Below are 12898 nucleotides of genomic sequence, written 5' to 3' on the forward strand. Positions count from 1 at the left end.
TTAATTTCCGACTGCATAGGTATCAATTGCAAAGGGAATGTAGAAATACTTTATTTCTCTATAAATCACAGGCCTGAGGAGTGATTATTCGACATTTTTTACACGGAAACGACTTAATGGTAGCTTCAACTGTTAATGACATTCGCTCTATCTCATGACGGCAATCTAAAAAGGTTCAAAAACGTAGACTCATGACATATATTCATTTGTTCACACACACACAGATAAACAAAGGAAACAGGTATCAATCATCTTTTATTAAAGTCAATAAGTCAATAATTCAGTACGTCTCAAAAAATGGAATCAATCTAAGCAGATCCCTCCAATACTTGGCCCTGGTTAGCGCAAACTTCAATAGCGAACTTCCAGATAGTAAGCTCAGGACCAAGCAGCCTCTGGAAAGGGATATCAAGACCAAGTTCCTTGAAGATCCAGTTACGCAATTCGGCACCAATCATACTGTCAAGACCGTAGTCAGCAATGGCCTTAGTGTGAGGCTCAAAGATGTCAAGATCGAGAACCAGGAGACGGGAGAGTTTTTGAGTGAAGTAGTCGCTGGTGATTTGGACAGCTTCAGCGGCAGAGGCAGAAGTGCGGATGGTGGTCAAAATGGTACGGGAGGCCTCAGGGCTACCAGCGGCGTCGGCAGACTTCATGGATTCCAAGAGGGTCTTGAAGCGAGTGTCCTCGAGCCAGAAACCGTCGGTGGTATCGGCGCTGTTGATCGACTTCTGGAGCTTGACGGGGTCCAATCCTACAACAACGTGGTCGACGGGATTCTCGCTGGATTGGACAAGCATGGAGGTAGCGAAAGATTCCAGGAGGTGAGTCTCGTCAATACCGTAGATACCCTTGCGGCGAAGAGCTTCTTCAACCTCAGGATGCTCGGCGACGTAACCAACACCGAGAACCATAGGCAAGACAATAGAGCAAGCCTTCTTGCCATGGTTAACACGGAAGCGGGCCATGGAGTCCAGGAAGCTGTTTGCGGCAGAGTAGTTGCCCTGACCAGGGGTACCGAGGGTACCGGAGGTGGAACTGGTGGTGACGAAGAAGTCTAAAGGAGTGTCGGCGAGGACTTCGTGGAGGTTCAAGGTACCGTTGACCTTGGGGCGGGTACAAGTGGTCCAGTTGTTGTAGGTCATAGAGTGGAACAAACCGTCCTATAAAGATCATTAGTTATCATGTGTCAATTGTAATAGTAAAAAAGAAAAACCATACTCTCAAGACCATGGCAGCTTGAACAACGCCACGGATGGGGTGCTCCTTAGGAATGCTGGCAACAGCGCGCTCAACATCCTCCTTGCTGGCAACATCACCACGAATAACCTGGCAGTGAATACCAGCGTTTTGCAAGTCCTCAACAAGGATACGGGCCTGCTCCTGGTCGGTACCGGAACGACCGAGGAAAGCGAAGCGGCGGGCTCCGTTTTCAGTCATCCAGGAAGTGAGACTACGTCCCAAACCACCCAAGCAACCAACCAAGAAGTAAGTTGCGTCAGGAGAGAAGCGTAGAGTAGGAGCAGTGGGGACAACCTCCAAAGTCTTCTCGGAAGCAGTGTAAGCAATCAGCTTCTTAGAAGAGAGAACGCTATCGGAGAAAGAAGAGACAGCAGACTCAAGGTCGGCAATGTTGTAGATCTCTGCGTTCTCGACGAGCACGCTAGGATCCTTGCGGAACAAGGTGACAGCAGACTTGAGCAAGTAGGCCAAGACTTGAGGCTTGTGGGCATACAAGTCCAAGATATCGTAGGAAAGGTAGCTAGCACTTTGGTGAAGAGGGATAGTGTCGAGGAGAGCACGCTTGAGGACGTTCTTGCGACCAAAATCGACGAATCGACCAAGAGGAGCAGTGTAACGCCAGGACTCACGAGCGAGGACGGGGTCAGTGTAACCTCCGCTGAGGATGACATCAAATCCTCGGCCGTTAGTCAAAGCCTTGAAGTCACGAGCCAAGGAGCTGATAGTAGGAATGACGACCTGCTCGCGAGCGATACCAAACTTGCCAACAAGCGCTGAAGCATCGGCTTCAGAGTCGGCAACAATGAAGGGCTTAGCACTGAGAGCCTGAGCGACCTTGAGGGCAGCAGCACCAACGGCACCAGTGTTGCTCAAGATGAGAACAGTCTCGCCAGGCTCAACACGAGCAAGGGTCTCCAATCCGTAGATGGCTTGAGCAAAGCTCCAAGGAACGGAGGCCAACTTGGTGATATCCTCATCCTTCTCGACCTTCTGGACAAGGTCGGCGGAAGTGCGCTGGAAGGTGGCAAACTTATCGAAAGCAAAACCGACAACGACATCTCCAACCTTGAGGTCAGTAACGCCAGAACCCACCTTGGTGATAGTACCTGAAATTTCGTGGCTGAAGGTGGTAGGGTAATCGTTACCGTTGATAACAACGGTGTCCTCCTTGTTGAGACCCCCGTAGGAGAGTTTAACCTCAACCTCACCGGCGCTCAATGGTTCGTGCTCGCGCTTGTCAGCAGTCCAGGTAATCTTACCCTGTTGAGCGGCGGCAACCAAGTACTGGCCCTCAGTGAAGGGAGTAGGAACAGGAGTGCTCTTGACCGTGGTGATGGAAGCACCACGGTTGGCAACGAGACGGCTGACGTAGACAAGGCCGTTGGAAACAACGTACTCGGTCTCATGGATATCATTCTTCTTAGTCTGACGCTTGGCAGTCTTAGCAACGATGGAAGCGAGTTGAGACACGGAAGTAGTCTCGAGGTCAAAGTCCAAGGTGGTAAGAGCCAATGAAGCCTGCTCGGAGGTGACTGAGCGAGCAAGACCGTTGGTCATGGCGTACTCGGGCTTCTTTCCGGTCAAGATGCCACCAGCGGTAACCCAGAGGATAGAAGATGCCTTGCTGGTAAGGTGCTTCACACCTTCGAACTCTTTCTCATTGATTGTAGCAAGAAGAGGAGAGCCTTCGAGATCGCCGACGATGATAACAGACTCGCCATCCTTGGCTTCAAGAGAGTCGAGGCGGCTTCTCTTGGTAACGAAACCGGCCTTGGTCAACTCCTCCTCAATGCTGCTGACAATAGAGGCAGGCTCGTTGCGGTAGACCAAGGTGACCTCCTTGGAAGCAAGAGCCTCATCGGCAGCGGCAGCCTTGGCGAAAGCAACCTTGCCATCCTTCTCAATGTAGGTCTCAACATCGTCAAAGCCAGCAGGAACCTCCTTGACGACAAGACGTCCACCAGCACTGACCAACTTGCGGATATTCTCAAGCTCAGTAGCACCAACCTTGCCAGTAGCAATAACTAGATCGTAAGTACCGCTAACATCCTCATCGGCAAGAGGAGCGGAAACGTCAAGCTTCTCAACCTTGAAGCCCTTAGTATCAGTGAATTTGGCCTTGGTAGCCTCAACAGCCTCATCAGAAGCCTCAACAACTGTGTAGTTGATTTGGAAGGGCTCTTCTAAGATGCTGGCAGTGTTCTCGGATCCAATTTCGAGGACCTTGGATCCAGGAGCCTTGTGGGCAAGAGACTCAACCAACTTGGCGATGGTGAGGTCGTCAACCTTATCAGCCCAGGCAAAGCTGTCAATGTCGGTCTTCCAGACAGTCTCCTGGTATGGCTGGGGCTCAGTGGCTTCTTCAGCGCGCTGGGGTACAGCGGCCTCGTAGGCAACACAACGCATGTCAGTAATGTCCATGAGGAGCTCACCGTCGTTACTAACGAGCTGGGAACCGCTGACGAAGGAACGGATACCACGCTGGTCAGTGAAAGAGAAGGCAGTGGCAGCAGGGTTCTTTAGCTGCTCCTCGCTAGGAGGCCAGATGGCAACCTCGTCGACTTGAATGGGCACGGCACCGCAGGTCATGTCATTGAGCTTACCAGCGTAGATAGAGACGATAATGAGCTGCAAGCAAAGATCGACAGTACCGGGGTGCAATACGTAGCGAGATTCAGCTTCCAAGACACCAGACTCCTGCTTAATGTCGAAATGAGTAGCGGCAATGTAGTTCTTGCCGTCGGACTGAACGTCAACCATACCCTGGAAGGATGGGCCGTAGTCGAAACCAACCTCCTTGAGGCCGTCGTTCCAGGCCTTGCCAGTGGCACGCTGAGGAAGGTTAGGAATCTTGCGAGGAGTCTGTCCACGCTGGCGGGCGTTGATACCGATGGTACCAGTCACATGGTCGTTCCAGTGACCAGCAGCAGAGACAGAGGAAACGTTGAAATCCCACCATTGACCTTGCTCGGCTTCAGTGAAGATGGATGGACGCAAGCTGAACATGACCTCAATACCATCGTCATCGTCGGGAGTGACCAAAGCAGCCTTGATGGAAACATCACGGAGGACGAATCCATCGATCTTGACAGGTTTGCTGCTTAGTTCATTGACCTGGGTCACAGCTTCAATGGCCATGGAGAAGTAACCAGCGGCAGGGAACACAGCTTCGCCACCGAGGGAGTGGTCGCGGAGCCAAGGAACATCTCTGATACGGAGGACGTTACGCCATACAGGCTCAACAGCAGAGCAACCAGGCATGCGGATACCCAAGACATCGTGGCGAGGGTGCTTGATGGAACGGTGCTCGAGGGACTGACGAGGCTCGGCCCAGAGCTTTCTGGGATAGTGCCACTTGTAGGTAGGCAAGTCAACAAGAACCTTACCCTTGAGGAGCTTGATCTTCTCAGGGGTGGCTTGCTGCTCGATGGCAGTGGCAGTCTCGAGGTCGATGGGGTAGTCTCCCAAGTAGAGCTCACCAGCAACCTTGAGGAGCTGAGCAGCAGAGTCCTCGTTACGGACCAGGGTGGGGATGTATCCGAGGTTGTTGTAGCCAAATTCTTTGCAGATCTGCTTTATAGGGCCAGAAAGAGCAGTGTGGGGTCCGATTTCGATCAAGGCATCAACGGAGAGGTCGTCAGAGGAAGCAAGAGTCTGGACAGCCTGGTTGAACAACACAGGGCTGATCAAGTTCTGGCACCAGTAGTTCTCGTCGACAACGGAACCTTCAGAGAGTCTGGAGTTTGTGACACTGGAAACCATGACAGCACCGGTGGACAAGGGGGAGCCGAATGAGACAACAGACTTGGCCTTCTGAATGAAGTTCTTGTAGGTGTCGGCAGAGGGCTTCATGTGGTGAGAGTGGTATGCCTTTCCACTAGTCTTGACGAGACGAGCGAAGATGCTCTCGGCATCCATAGCAGCCTTGATTTCCTCAAGGGCAGGAGCGTCACCAGAGAGGGTAACGCTGGAAGGAGAGTTGTGGCAAGCAATGACAACCTTTCCTTCGTATTTGGCAAGGTAAGGCTCAGCAGCTTCGGCGCCAAGACCAACAGCCATCATGGCACCGTTGGTGTTGACAGTCTTGACAGCCTGACCACGGTAGTAGGCAACGATAATGGCCTCGGTGGCAGAGATCAAACCAGCAGCGAAAGAGGCAGCAATTTCACCAGAGGAGTGACCGACAGTCACCTTGGGGCGAACACCCCAGGAGAGAAGCTGCTCAACAACGGCAACCTGGATAGCAGTGCAAAGAGGCTGAGAGAACTCGGCCTCGTTGACACGAGAGGTAGCAGCGGGCTCGAGCAAAGTGGCTTCAAGAGTCCACTCAGGGGCATCAGGAAGGGAGCGGAGAGCCTGGTCAAGCTTGCGAATAGTACCCAAGAAGCTGGGGTAGTACTTCATGAGCTGAGAACCCATGGTAGCCCACTGAGCACCCTGACCGGTGAAGGCGAAACCGACCTCGTTGATCTTCTTCTTCTCGGCAATAGCGAAAGCAGCAGCATCGTTTCCGAAAGCAGAGGTGATGGTGGCAGGAGTAGCCACAACGTAACCCTTGGTCGAGAATCGGGATCGGCGGTTAGCGAGGGKGTAGGTGAGGTCCAATGGGTCGTATTGGTCCACGATCTTCTCGTAAGCGGCAATGTTTTGCTTGAGAGTGGGCTTGTTGTGGGCAGACAAGGGGAACAGGTACGGACGGTTCAACTCATCACCCTCGGGCTTGACGTCGGTCTTCTTTCCATGCTTGTAGTCAGGCAAGAAGGAGTCGACACCTTCGACAATGATGTGACCGTTGGTACCACCGTAACCGAAGGAGTTGACACTAACACGCTTGACAGGCAAGTGGGCAGGGAAGGGACGGGGTTCAGTCACAACCTGGACTTTCCAGTCTTTCCAGTTGACTGTTCATCGTTAGCATCATAATTACCAGAGAAGAAAAAATAGGGATTGTCATAGAGCTCACTCTTAGGGTTAGGCTTGACCAATCCGCGGGTAGGAGGAATGATGCCATTCTCAACGGTCAAGCAAGCCTTGATGACAGCAGAAAGACCGGAAGCAGCCTCAGAGTGACCGATGTTGGTCTTGACGGCACCGATGAGAAGAGGCTCGTCAGAGTCGGKTCTCTTGTCGTTCATGGCGAGAGCGACGGCGTTGACCTCGAGAGGGTCACCAATAGGGGTTCCCGTGCCGTGAATCTCGAAGTAGCCAGTCAGACGAGGGTCGAGATCTCCACCACGACGGTAGGCGTGTTGGATAACATCCTTTTGTCCCAACAAGTTGGGGTGGGTGATACCGACAGCAGGTGCTTTACCGTTGCTATATATGATGTTAGTACTTTTAGTGGTCGAGGTTTGTTCGAGTACTCACGAATTGACCGCACTAGTACGGAGGACACCACGGATTGGGTCGCCGTCGCGGACAGCGTCGCTCAGTCTCTTCAAATAGACAGCACCAACACCGTCAGCACGACCGTAACCATCAGCCGACTCATCGAAAGTGCGGCAAGTGGAAGTAGGAGACAAGACACCAAGCTTGGCAGTGTTCATGTGCTGGTCAACAGTGATGATAAGGTTGACACCTCCGACAATGGCACCGGAGCACTCTCCGTTGCGAAGAGCATTGCAAGCATTGTGCATGGCATAAACGGACGAAGAGCAAGCAGTGTTGACCACAATACTGGGTCCGTGAAGGTTGAAGACGTGACTGATACGATTACTAATAATACCAGGGTCGACACCGGTGGCGGCGTAGCTGTGACGGAAATCGGGTTCCTTGAATGACATTTGCTGGTAGTCAGAGGTGAAACTACCCGCGAAGACGGCAGTGGTAGAGCCGGAGATGGCCTCGAGAGAGACACCAGCAGACTCAAAAGCCTCGTAGACGACTTCAAGCAGCTTTCGCTGTTGGGGGTCCATCCACATGGCCTCAATGGGGGAGATACCGAACATGGAAGGGTCGAAATCCTGGAGATCGCCCTTCAAGAAGTATCCACCAAGGACGTTGAAGCTACCGGGGCGCTCATTATTAGGGTGGAAGTGGCCATCGATGTTGAAACGGTCAGAGGGAACTTTGGGTGTACGGCCGGTTCCTTTGTTGATCATCAAGTTCCAGAACTCTGAAGGGGAGTGGACTTCGCCGGGCAAGCGGCAACCCATTCCTACCACTGCAATGGGCTCCAATTGCTCAGAGAGAGGCTTCTCGGCATAGCCAGGGAATGACAGAGCAGGGTACTCGGCATCGTCGATGACGGTAGGGTAGGAAGGAGTCCTTGTGGGAAGGGACTGCTCGCTGCGAGCCGGGGAGGATTCGGAGTCCTGAAGATAAGGCGCCATTGTGTGTGTATGTGTGTGTGTGTGTTGGCGTGTGTGTATTGTGTATGTGTATGTGTATGTGTTGTATATGTGTGAGTGTGTGTGTGTGTGTGTTTGTGATATCGAACCCACTATAGAAATCTATTGAAGCAAGAATAAATGCAGAAAACGTGAAGCTACCGAAAAGGGAAAATCATAAACGACTCTGATCAAAGAGCGCTTACGGTCCTGAACTCTTTCTTCAGTCCCGAATGGCAATCGAGGTCTTTTTAAAGTATCATGAGTACGAATCTCAACCTCTATAATAGACGTATACTAATCCCGAATATCGCTCTTTCGCATTCCATCTTCGCCTTTTTTTCGCCATCCTGCATCTCCATCTCCATATCTGTCGATGTAACGAAAACATACCCATACCCACATCTCGCACCCTCGCACCCACGCGCGCCTCCATTCTCCTCTTCCTCCTTCCTCCACTTCCAAGCTAGGTCTCACCATAAGCTACCTCCGTACCTCAGCTCGTTTGCCTATTGCTCTCTTGCCCGCCCAATAGTCCACATCCAGCCCTCTCAATCCAGAGACACCATACAAAACCCATATAAAAGGCGGGCCGGCGGTACCGCTCATTGTCGATAGGAGATCGACGGAGGTAGGGCACGCCCAGGCACGGCCCGTCTTTCCCGCTTGTTTGACAAGCCCTTTTTTAGCCCCAGCGCGGACCTAACTATTACGAACTAATGTATGTACGTATGTATGTATTACAATTATAGTTATAGATACTTCTTAAGCGACCGTTAGATGCATCCAATCCGAAATGGCGCCATAAAAAGCCATCCATGTACATATGTCAAATGTGTATAGAATGACAGGAAACCGTTCCCGAGACGGACATTATTTAGATTGCTGCTAGGTACCCTAGCGCTATCAAAAATCGCGAATCAGACCAATTGATCATGATTCATGAATAAAATAGGCAGTATGTATGTAATAATCAATCTAAAATCCCCATCTAGATTCGAGAAGATTTGCGTGTTATAGTAATCTACAGCCGCTTTTCTACCCTTTTTCGGAAAATACTCGGGTGCCGCGATATCAGTCCATGGTCGATACACACCTTGACGAACGTCAGAGAGAGAAATAGAAAAGTGGATAGGTAGATACATGTATTCCATGACCTTGGCAGACATGCGAACATGCTTCTTTGCCCTTCCCTGCCCTACAACTGCACAGGAATCCACTGAATAAGAATCTGAGCAACCCACTTCTCATTCACATGGCCAGCCTGGTAGATACGCAGCCTGACAGGGTTTGACAAACCCGTGGACCAGACGAGATAAGGACAAGGATTGTTCCCTCTGCTTTGCCTTCGAGTATAGTCAAGAGAGGAGACAGGACATGGATTAGATGTGGCAACCTACAGCGGACCTGCCCCATTCATCAATTGTACGTTGGTACTCCGTATTATACATATTTACAGGGGTACAAAGGATAATTTACAGCTAAGGTTAAGCTTTTCCCTCCTCCATGTTGCATATTCATACTAGCCCAGCATCGTATTCGAGTGAACATTCGATATTGCCTCCCTAGCCGCAAGACCAGACTTGTCATTTCGTGCAGTAGTTAACGTCCGGGTTTCGGAATGAACTAAACCAGTAAGGATCCATCTCTTACAGTACCTGTATACTTTGTACCCGAAAATGCATTTCCCAAAATTCATTTTTGTCCTGTGAGAGAAGAGCATCGCCGCTTTACTCCCTAACGCGCTCAAACCGCGGGAGCGAGCTGCGCGAGCCCAATGCGGGTCTGGGAGCTGAAGCCATTCTTTCCCTGTTATTAACAATAAGTAATTGTGTACTTCGATCCGGCACCAAGCTGGCAAGTCGGCGGAGCGGAATGCTTTTATCCCTACGGCCTGTGTGGCCGCTCTGTATACTATGGAGTATACCTGGGTAACCTTATCCACAGGACGGTACTTGATTCCTAGGAAATCACATTGATTGATTCAAGGCGCGCCCTGGTTACATGGAAAAGTGAAAAAGATTCAAGTCGATTTATGAATCCAATGTGTCTAATGATCTTCGTGTTAGTTCATCAAATGATAAGGGACGCCTGGAGTCTCTTTCTCGAGAGGTATCGGCACGGCTATACTCGATATACACTTCGTAGGCAATCACGCCGCATAGGGTTAAGATGACCAAAATTAATACCCTAATCAGTACTTGAAACTCTTCCGCGCAATACCTGTTGTTGAATTTTGTATAGAAATAACTAAAATCCTCCCACCGTCAAAGATCAATTTAGGTTATGGCAGTCAATTATACGCAGTCTAGAACCATGTAAGGGCATCTTCATGGTCAGTGATGTGCATGACACCAAATCTCTTCATAGACGATCATCGTGATGTAAACACGGAGGAACTGTCCGGTGAGATTTATTTATATTTCTCAATCATGAAGTCGCCCGGCTGAAAACGAAAAATAACCATTACTGACATTCAGAAATCAACTCGGCCAAAAATTTTCGGTGTAAAACAAACCATGTCTGCCTCAATCACCACAGATGTCAGCAACTATGAGGCTCGAGGACATCCCACGATGAAAGCCTTGACCTGGCAAGGGAAGAATTCGGTCAAAGTCGGTCAGTCGTTACGACCTTCATTTCACTTTTAACCATCTCAAAATAAATCCTGCTTATACATGTTTTAATAGTGGACACGGCTCGCCCGAAGATCATCGATGAGGGCGATGTTATACTTCAGGTGACGGGCAGCACCATTTGTGGGAGTGACTTGCACTTGTTCCATGGTATGTCGTGGCTTTATAACATTGAATGAAGAGTAAGTGGATCTGCTGATGATCGATTTGCAGAGGCCATCCCAGATCTTCAGAAAGGTGATATCCTCGGCCACGAGTTCTGCGGTATTGTCTCAAGCGTGGGCCCAGCAGTCAAGAAGGTCAAAGTAGGTGATCGCGTTGTGGCGTCCTTCCAAATTGCCTGTGGAGATTGTTATTATTGCAAGAAGAAGCTATCCTCAATGTGTGAGCGGACGAATTCGAACGAGAAGGCCGTTAAGCTGTATGGGCGTCGAACAGCCGGTATGTCTTCTCTTTGAAATGACTATGCTAATGTTAGCGGTGCTATCATGCTAAACCCTGCCTCAGGCATGTTTGGATACTCCCACTTCACGGGGGGCTTTGCCGGTGGGCAAGCGGAATATGTTCGTGTCCCTTACGGTGACGTGAACCTCCTTCATCTGCCTGACGATGTACCTGATGAAAAAGGTCTTTACCTTTCCGATGTGCTGGGAACATCTTGGAACGCCGTTGTTGACACTGGGGTTGAAAAGGGTGACACAGTTGCAATTTGGGGAGCTGGCCCAGTTGGACAAATGGCAGCTGAATTCAGCTTCTTCAATGGTGCTAAAAGAGTCATTCTTATTGACGGGGGCCATGGTAAATGGCGACTAGACTTTGTTAAGAAGATTCTACCTAACCTTGAAACGATTGAGTATACGAATCTCCCGAAGGGCGAGTCGGTTACCTCAACTCTGAAGAAAATGTGCGACGGCCGCGGACCTGACGTGGCGATTGAGTGCGCCGCTGGCGAATATTCAAAGGGGTGGGCTCATTATTATGAGAGATTACTAGGCATGGAAACCGACACATCTGAACTCATCAACGAAATGATTACCTCTGTTCGTGGGTTCGGGCGTTGTGGTGTCACGGGCGTATATGCCGGTTATGTGAGTGATACAATCCTTTCCTATCGCAAAAAAATTGCGCTGACATGAGAATGCAGTGCAATCACTTCAACATCGGTTCCTTAATGGAGACTGGGATCCATCTCGCTGGCAATGGACAAGCCCCCGTGCAAAAGTACTGGAATAACCTCTTAAAGCTTATTCAGCAGGAGCAGATTCACCCCCTCCATATGGTTACCCACCGGTTCAAGCTTGAGGATATGGAGACAGTCTATGAGTTATTCAATAGGCGTGAACCGTCTATCCAGAAGGTTTTCATCCAGACCAAGTTTTCCGCACCCCCTGCATCAGGAGCTCCTACATTATCAGCCCTCTGAGGTTCTCTGTGCTGGATAAAAGTTTCCCTAGCAAAAAATGCCTGACATGGGCTTCATATCTGAAATGTCACTTTGAGTTCGGCTCTCAATAATAAAATTGTGGAAAGTGTTACGGGCCATTCAAAATTAACAGATCAATTCGATACATACTAACGAAGCCAGAGAGGAAAATGAGTGTGTTCAGATAAAAACGCTCGCACTCTTTGACCTGTTTGCACCCACAACTCTCCCCAGGAATCGTCCTAAGCTCTGTCCAGATTCCCAGTCCACTCCTACTCGTAAAAAGTCTACCATAAAATCGAAAGAGCGTGCTACATAGCTTCGCTATTCTTTTTCTAATGGATCTTAAAGCTCAGGCAAGAAGTTGAAACTCGGCATGAAGTAACCTTCCTTAGAAGAGAGAAGAATGTGAGGAGAGCAAGCAAGCACACGTACTAGAAGAGGCCCTTTACTGGACTGGTTATGTATTAAGAGAACGAACTGCGGTGTTGCTCGCCATGTTTGAAGTAGTGCACACAATTATATTCGCATATAGATAACTCCGCGGACTTTTTAAATCTTTGACTAATTGACAAGATCTCTCAGACTTAAATACATTTAATTTCATACCTCTGCCATATACCCTAAGCCTCATGCAGCGATAGAGTCAAGTCCTGACCGATGACCTTTCCACCTTCCAGTCGCACCTGCTCGATGGGCTGAAACACGAAAAAGACACGTAAAACACCAGAATTGTCATTCTTGTCCGTCACGTTCAGCCAAGCATGAGCTGTACCTCGTTGGACAAATACATCGCCCTTTGACAATACCTTTTTTTCACCAGAATCAAGGACTAATTCTGTGCTGCCATCAATTATGACACCATAGTCGAGGGTCGCTGTTCGGTGCATTGGGACTATTGAACCTGGAGGCACCTCAATAATTGTGCAGGAGGTGCCATTTGGCGGGTTCAGAGGCGATGGGTCCGAAAGCTGGGAGTGATAGTGCTTGATGTCGAGGTTGGCTTTGGACTCCGGGACCGCAGAAGTTGGAGGGGAAAGCCCTTGCACAGGAAATGTACTTGTGTTATAGGCCAGAGCATAGTCTGATTGTGGGGGTTTACCGGGTGGAACTGGGAACCCAGTATACGATACCTGCTCCCCAACGGCGTCGCTAAAGATAGCTCGACCGCTGGCAGGATCATGCGTTGTTATGATCCGGCGAAGCGGCTTGGGCTGTGTTCGTCTGGCTGACATATTGAGGTCAATGTGAAAAAAAAGGTCAATGTG

At 49.9% G+C, this 12898-nt stretch overlaps 3 protein-coding genes across 3 annotated transcripts; 1 reads left to right on the forward strand and 2 right to left on the reverse strand.

Annotated features, from left to right (window-relative positions):
* Window positions 1–308: 308 nt before the first annotated feature.
* BHQ10_008240 (uncharacterized protein) lies at window positions 309–7574 on the reverse strand (the record flags this gene model as incomplete). Its single annotated transcript, XM_040881024.1, has 4 exons — window positions 309–1163; window positions 1222–6143; window positions 6206–6558; window positions 6610–7574. The coding sequence occupies 4 exons, from the start codon at window positions 7572–7574 to the stop codon at window positions 309–311; spliced, it is 7095 nt and encodes a 2364-aa protein (XP_040736742.1).
* A 2516-nt stretch (window positions 7575–10090) lies between these two features.
* On the forward strand, window positions 10091–11630 carry BHQ10_008241 (uncharacterized protein; the record flags this gene model as incomplete). The annotated part of the gene is made up of 5 exons (XM_040881025.1): window positions 10091–10190; window positions 10262–10357; window positions 10421–10648; window positions 10715–11295; window positions 11352–11630. 5 exons carry the CDS (start codon window positions 10091–10093, stop codon window positions 11628–11630), a joined length of 1284 nt encoding a protein of 427 aa, XP_040736743.1.
* A 623-nt stretch (window positions 11631–12253) lies between these two features.
* BHQ10_008242 (uncharacterized protein) lies at window positions 12254–12865 on the reverse strand (the record flags this gene model as incomplete). The annotated part of the gene is made up of 1 exon (XM_040881026.1): window positions 12254–12865. One exon carries the CDS (start codon window positions 12863–12865, stop codon window positions 12254–12256), a length of 612 nt encoding a protein of 203 aa, XP_040736744.1.
* Between the last annotated feature and the right edge of the window lie 33 nt (window positions 12866–12898).

Source organism: Talaromyces amestolkiae (assembly GCF_001896365.1).
Source record: "Talaromyces amestolkiae strain CIB chromosome Unknown scaffold18.1, whole genome shotgun sequence".
Lineage (NCBI taxonomy): Eukaryota > Fungi > Ascomycota > Eurotiomycetes > Eurotiales > Trichocomaceae > Talaromyces > Talaromyces amestolkiae.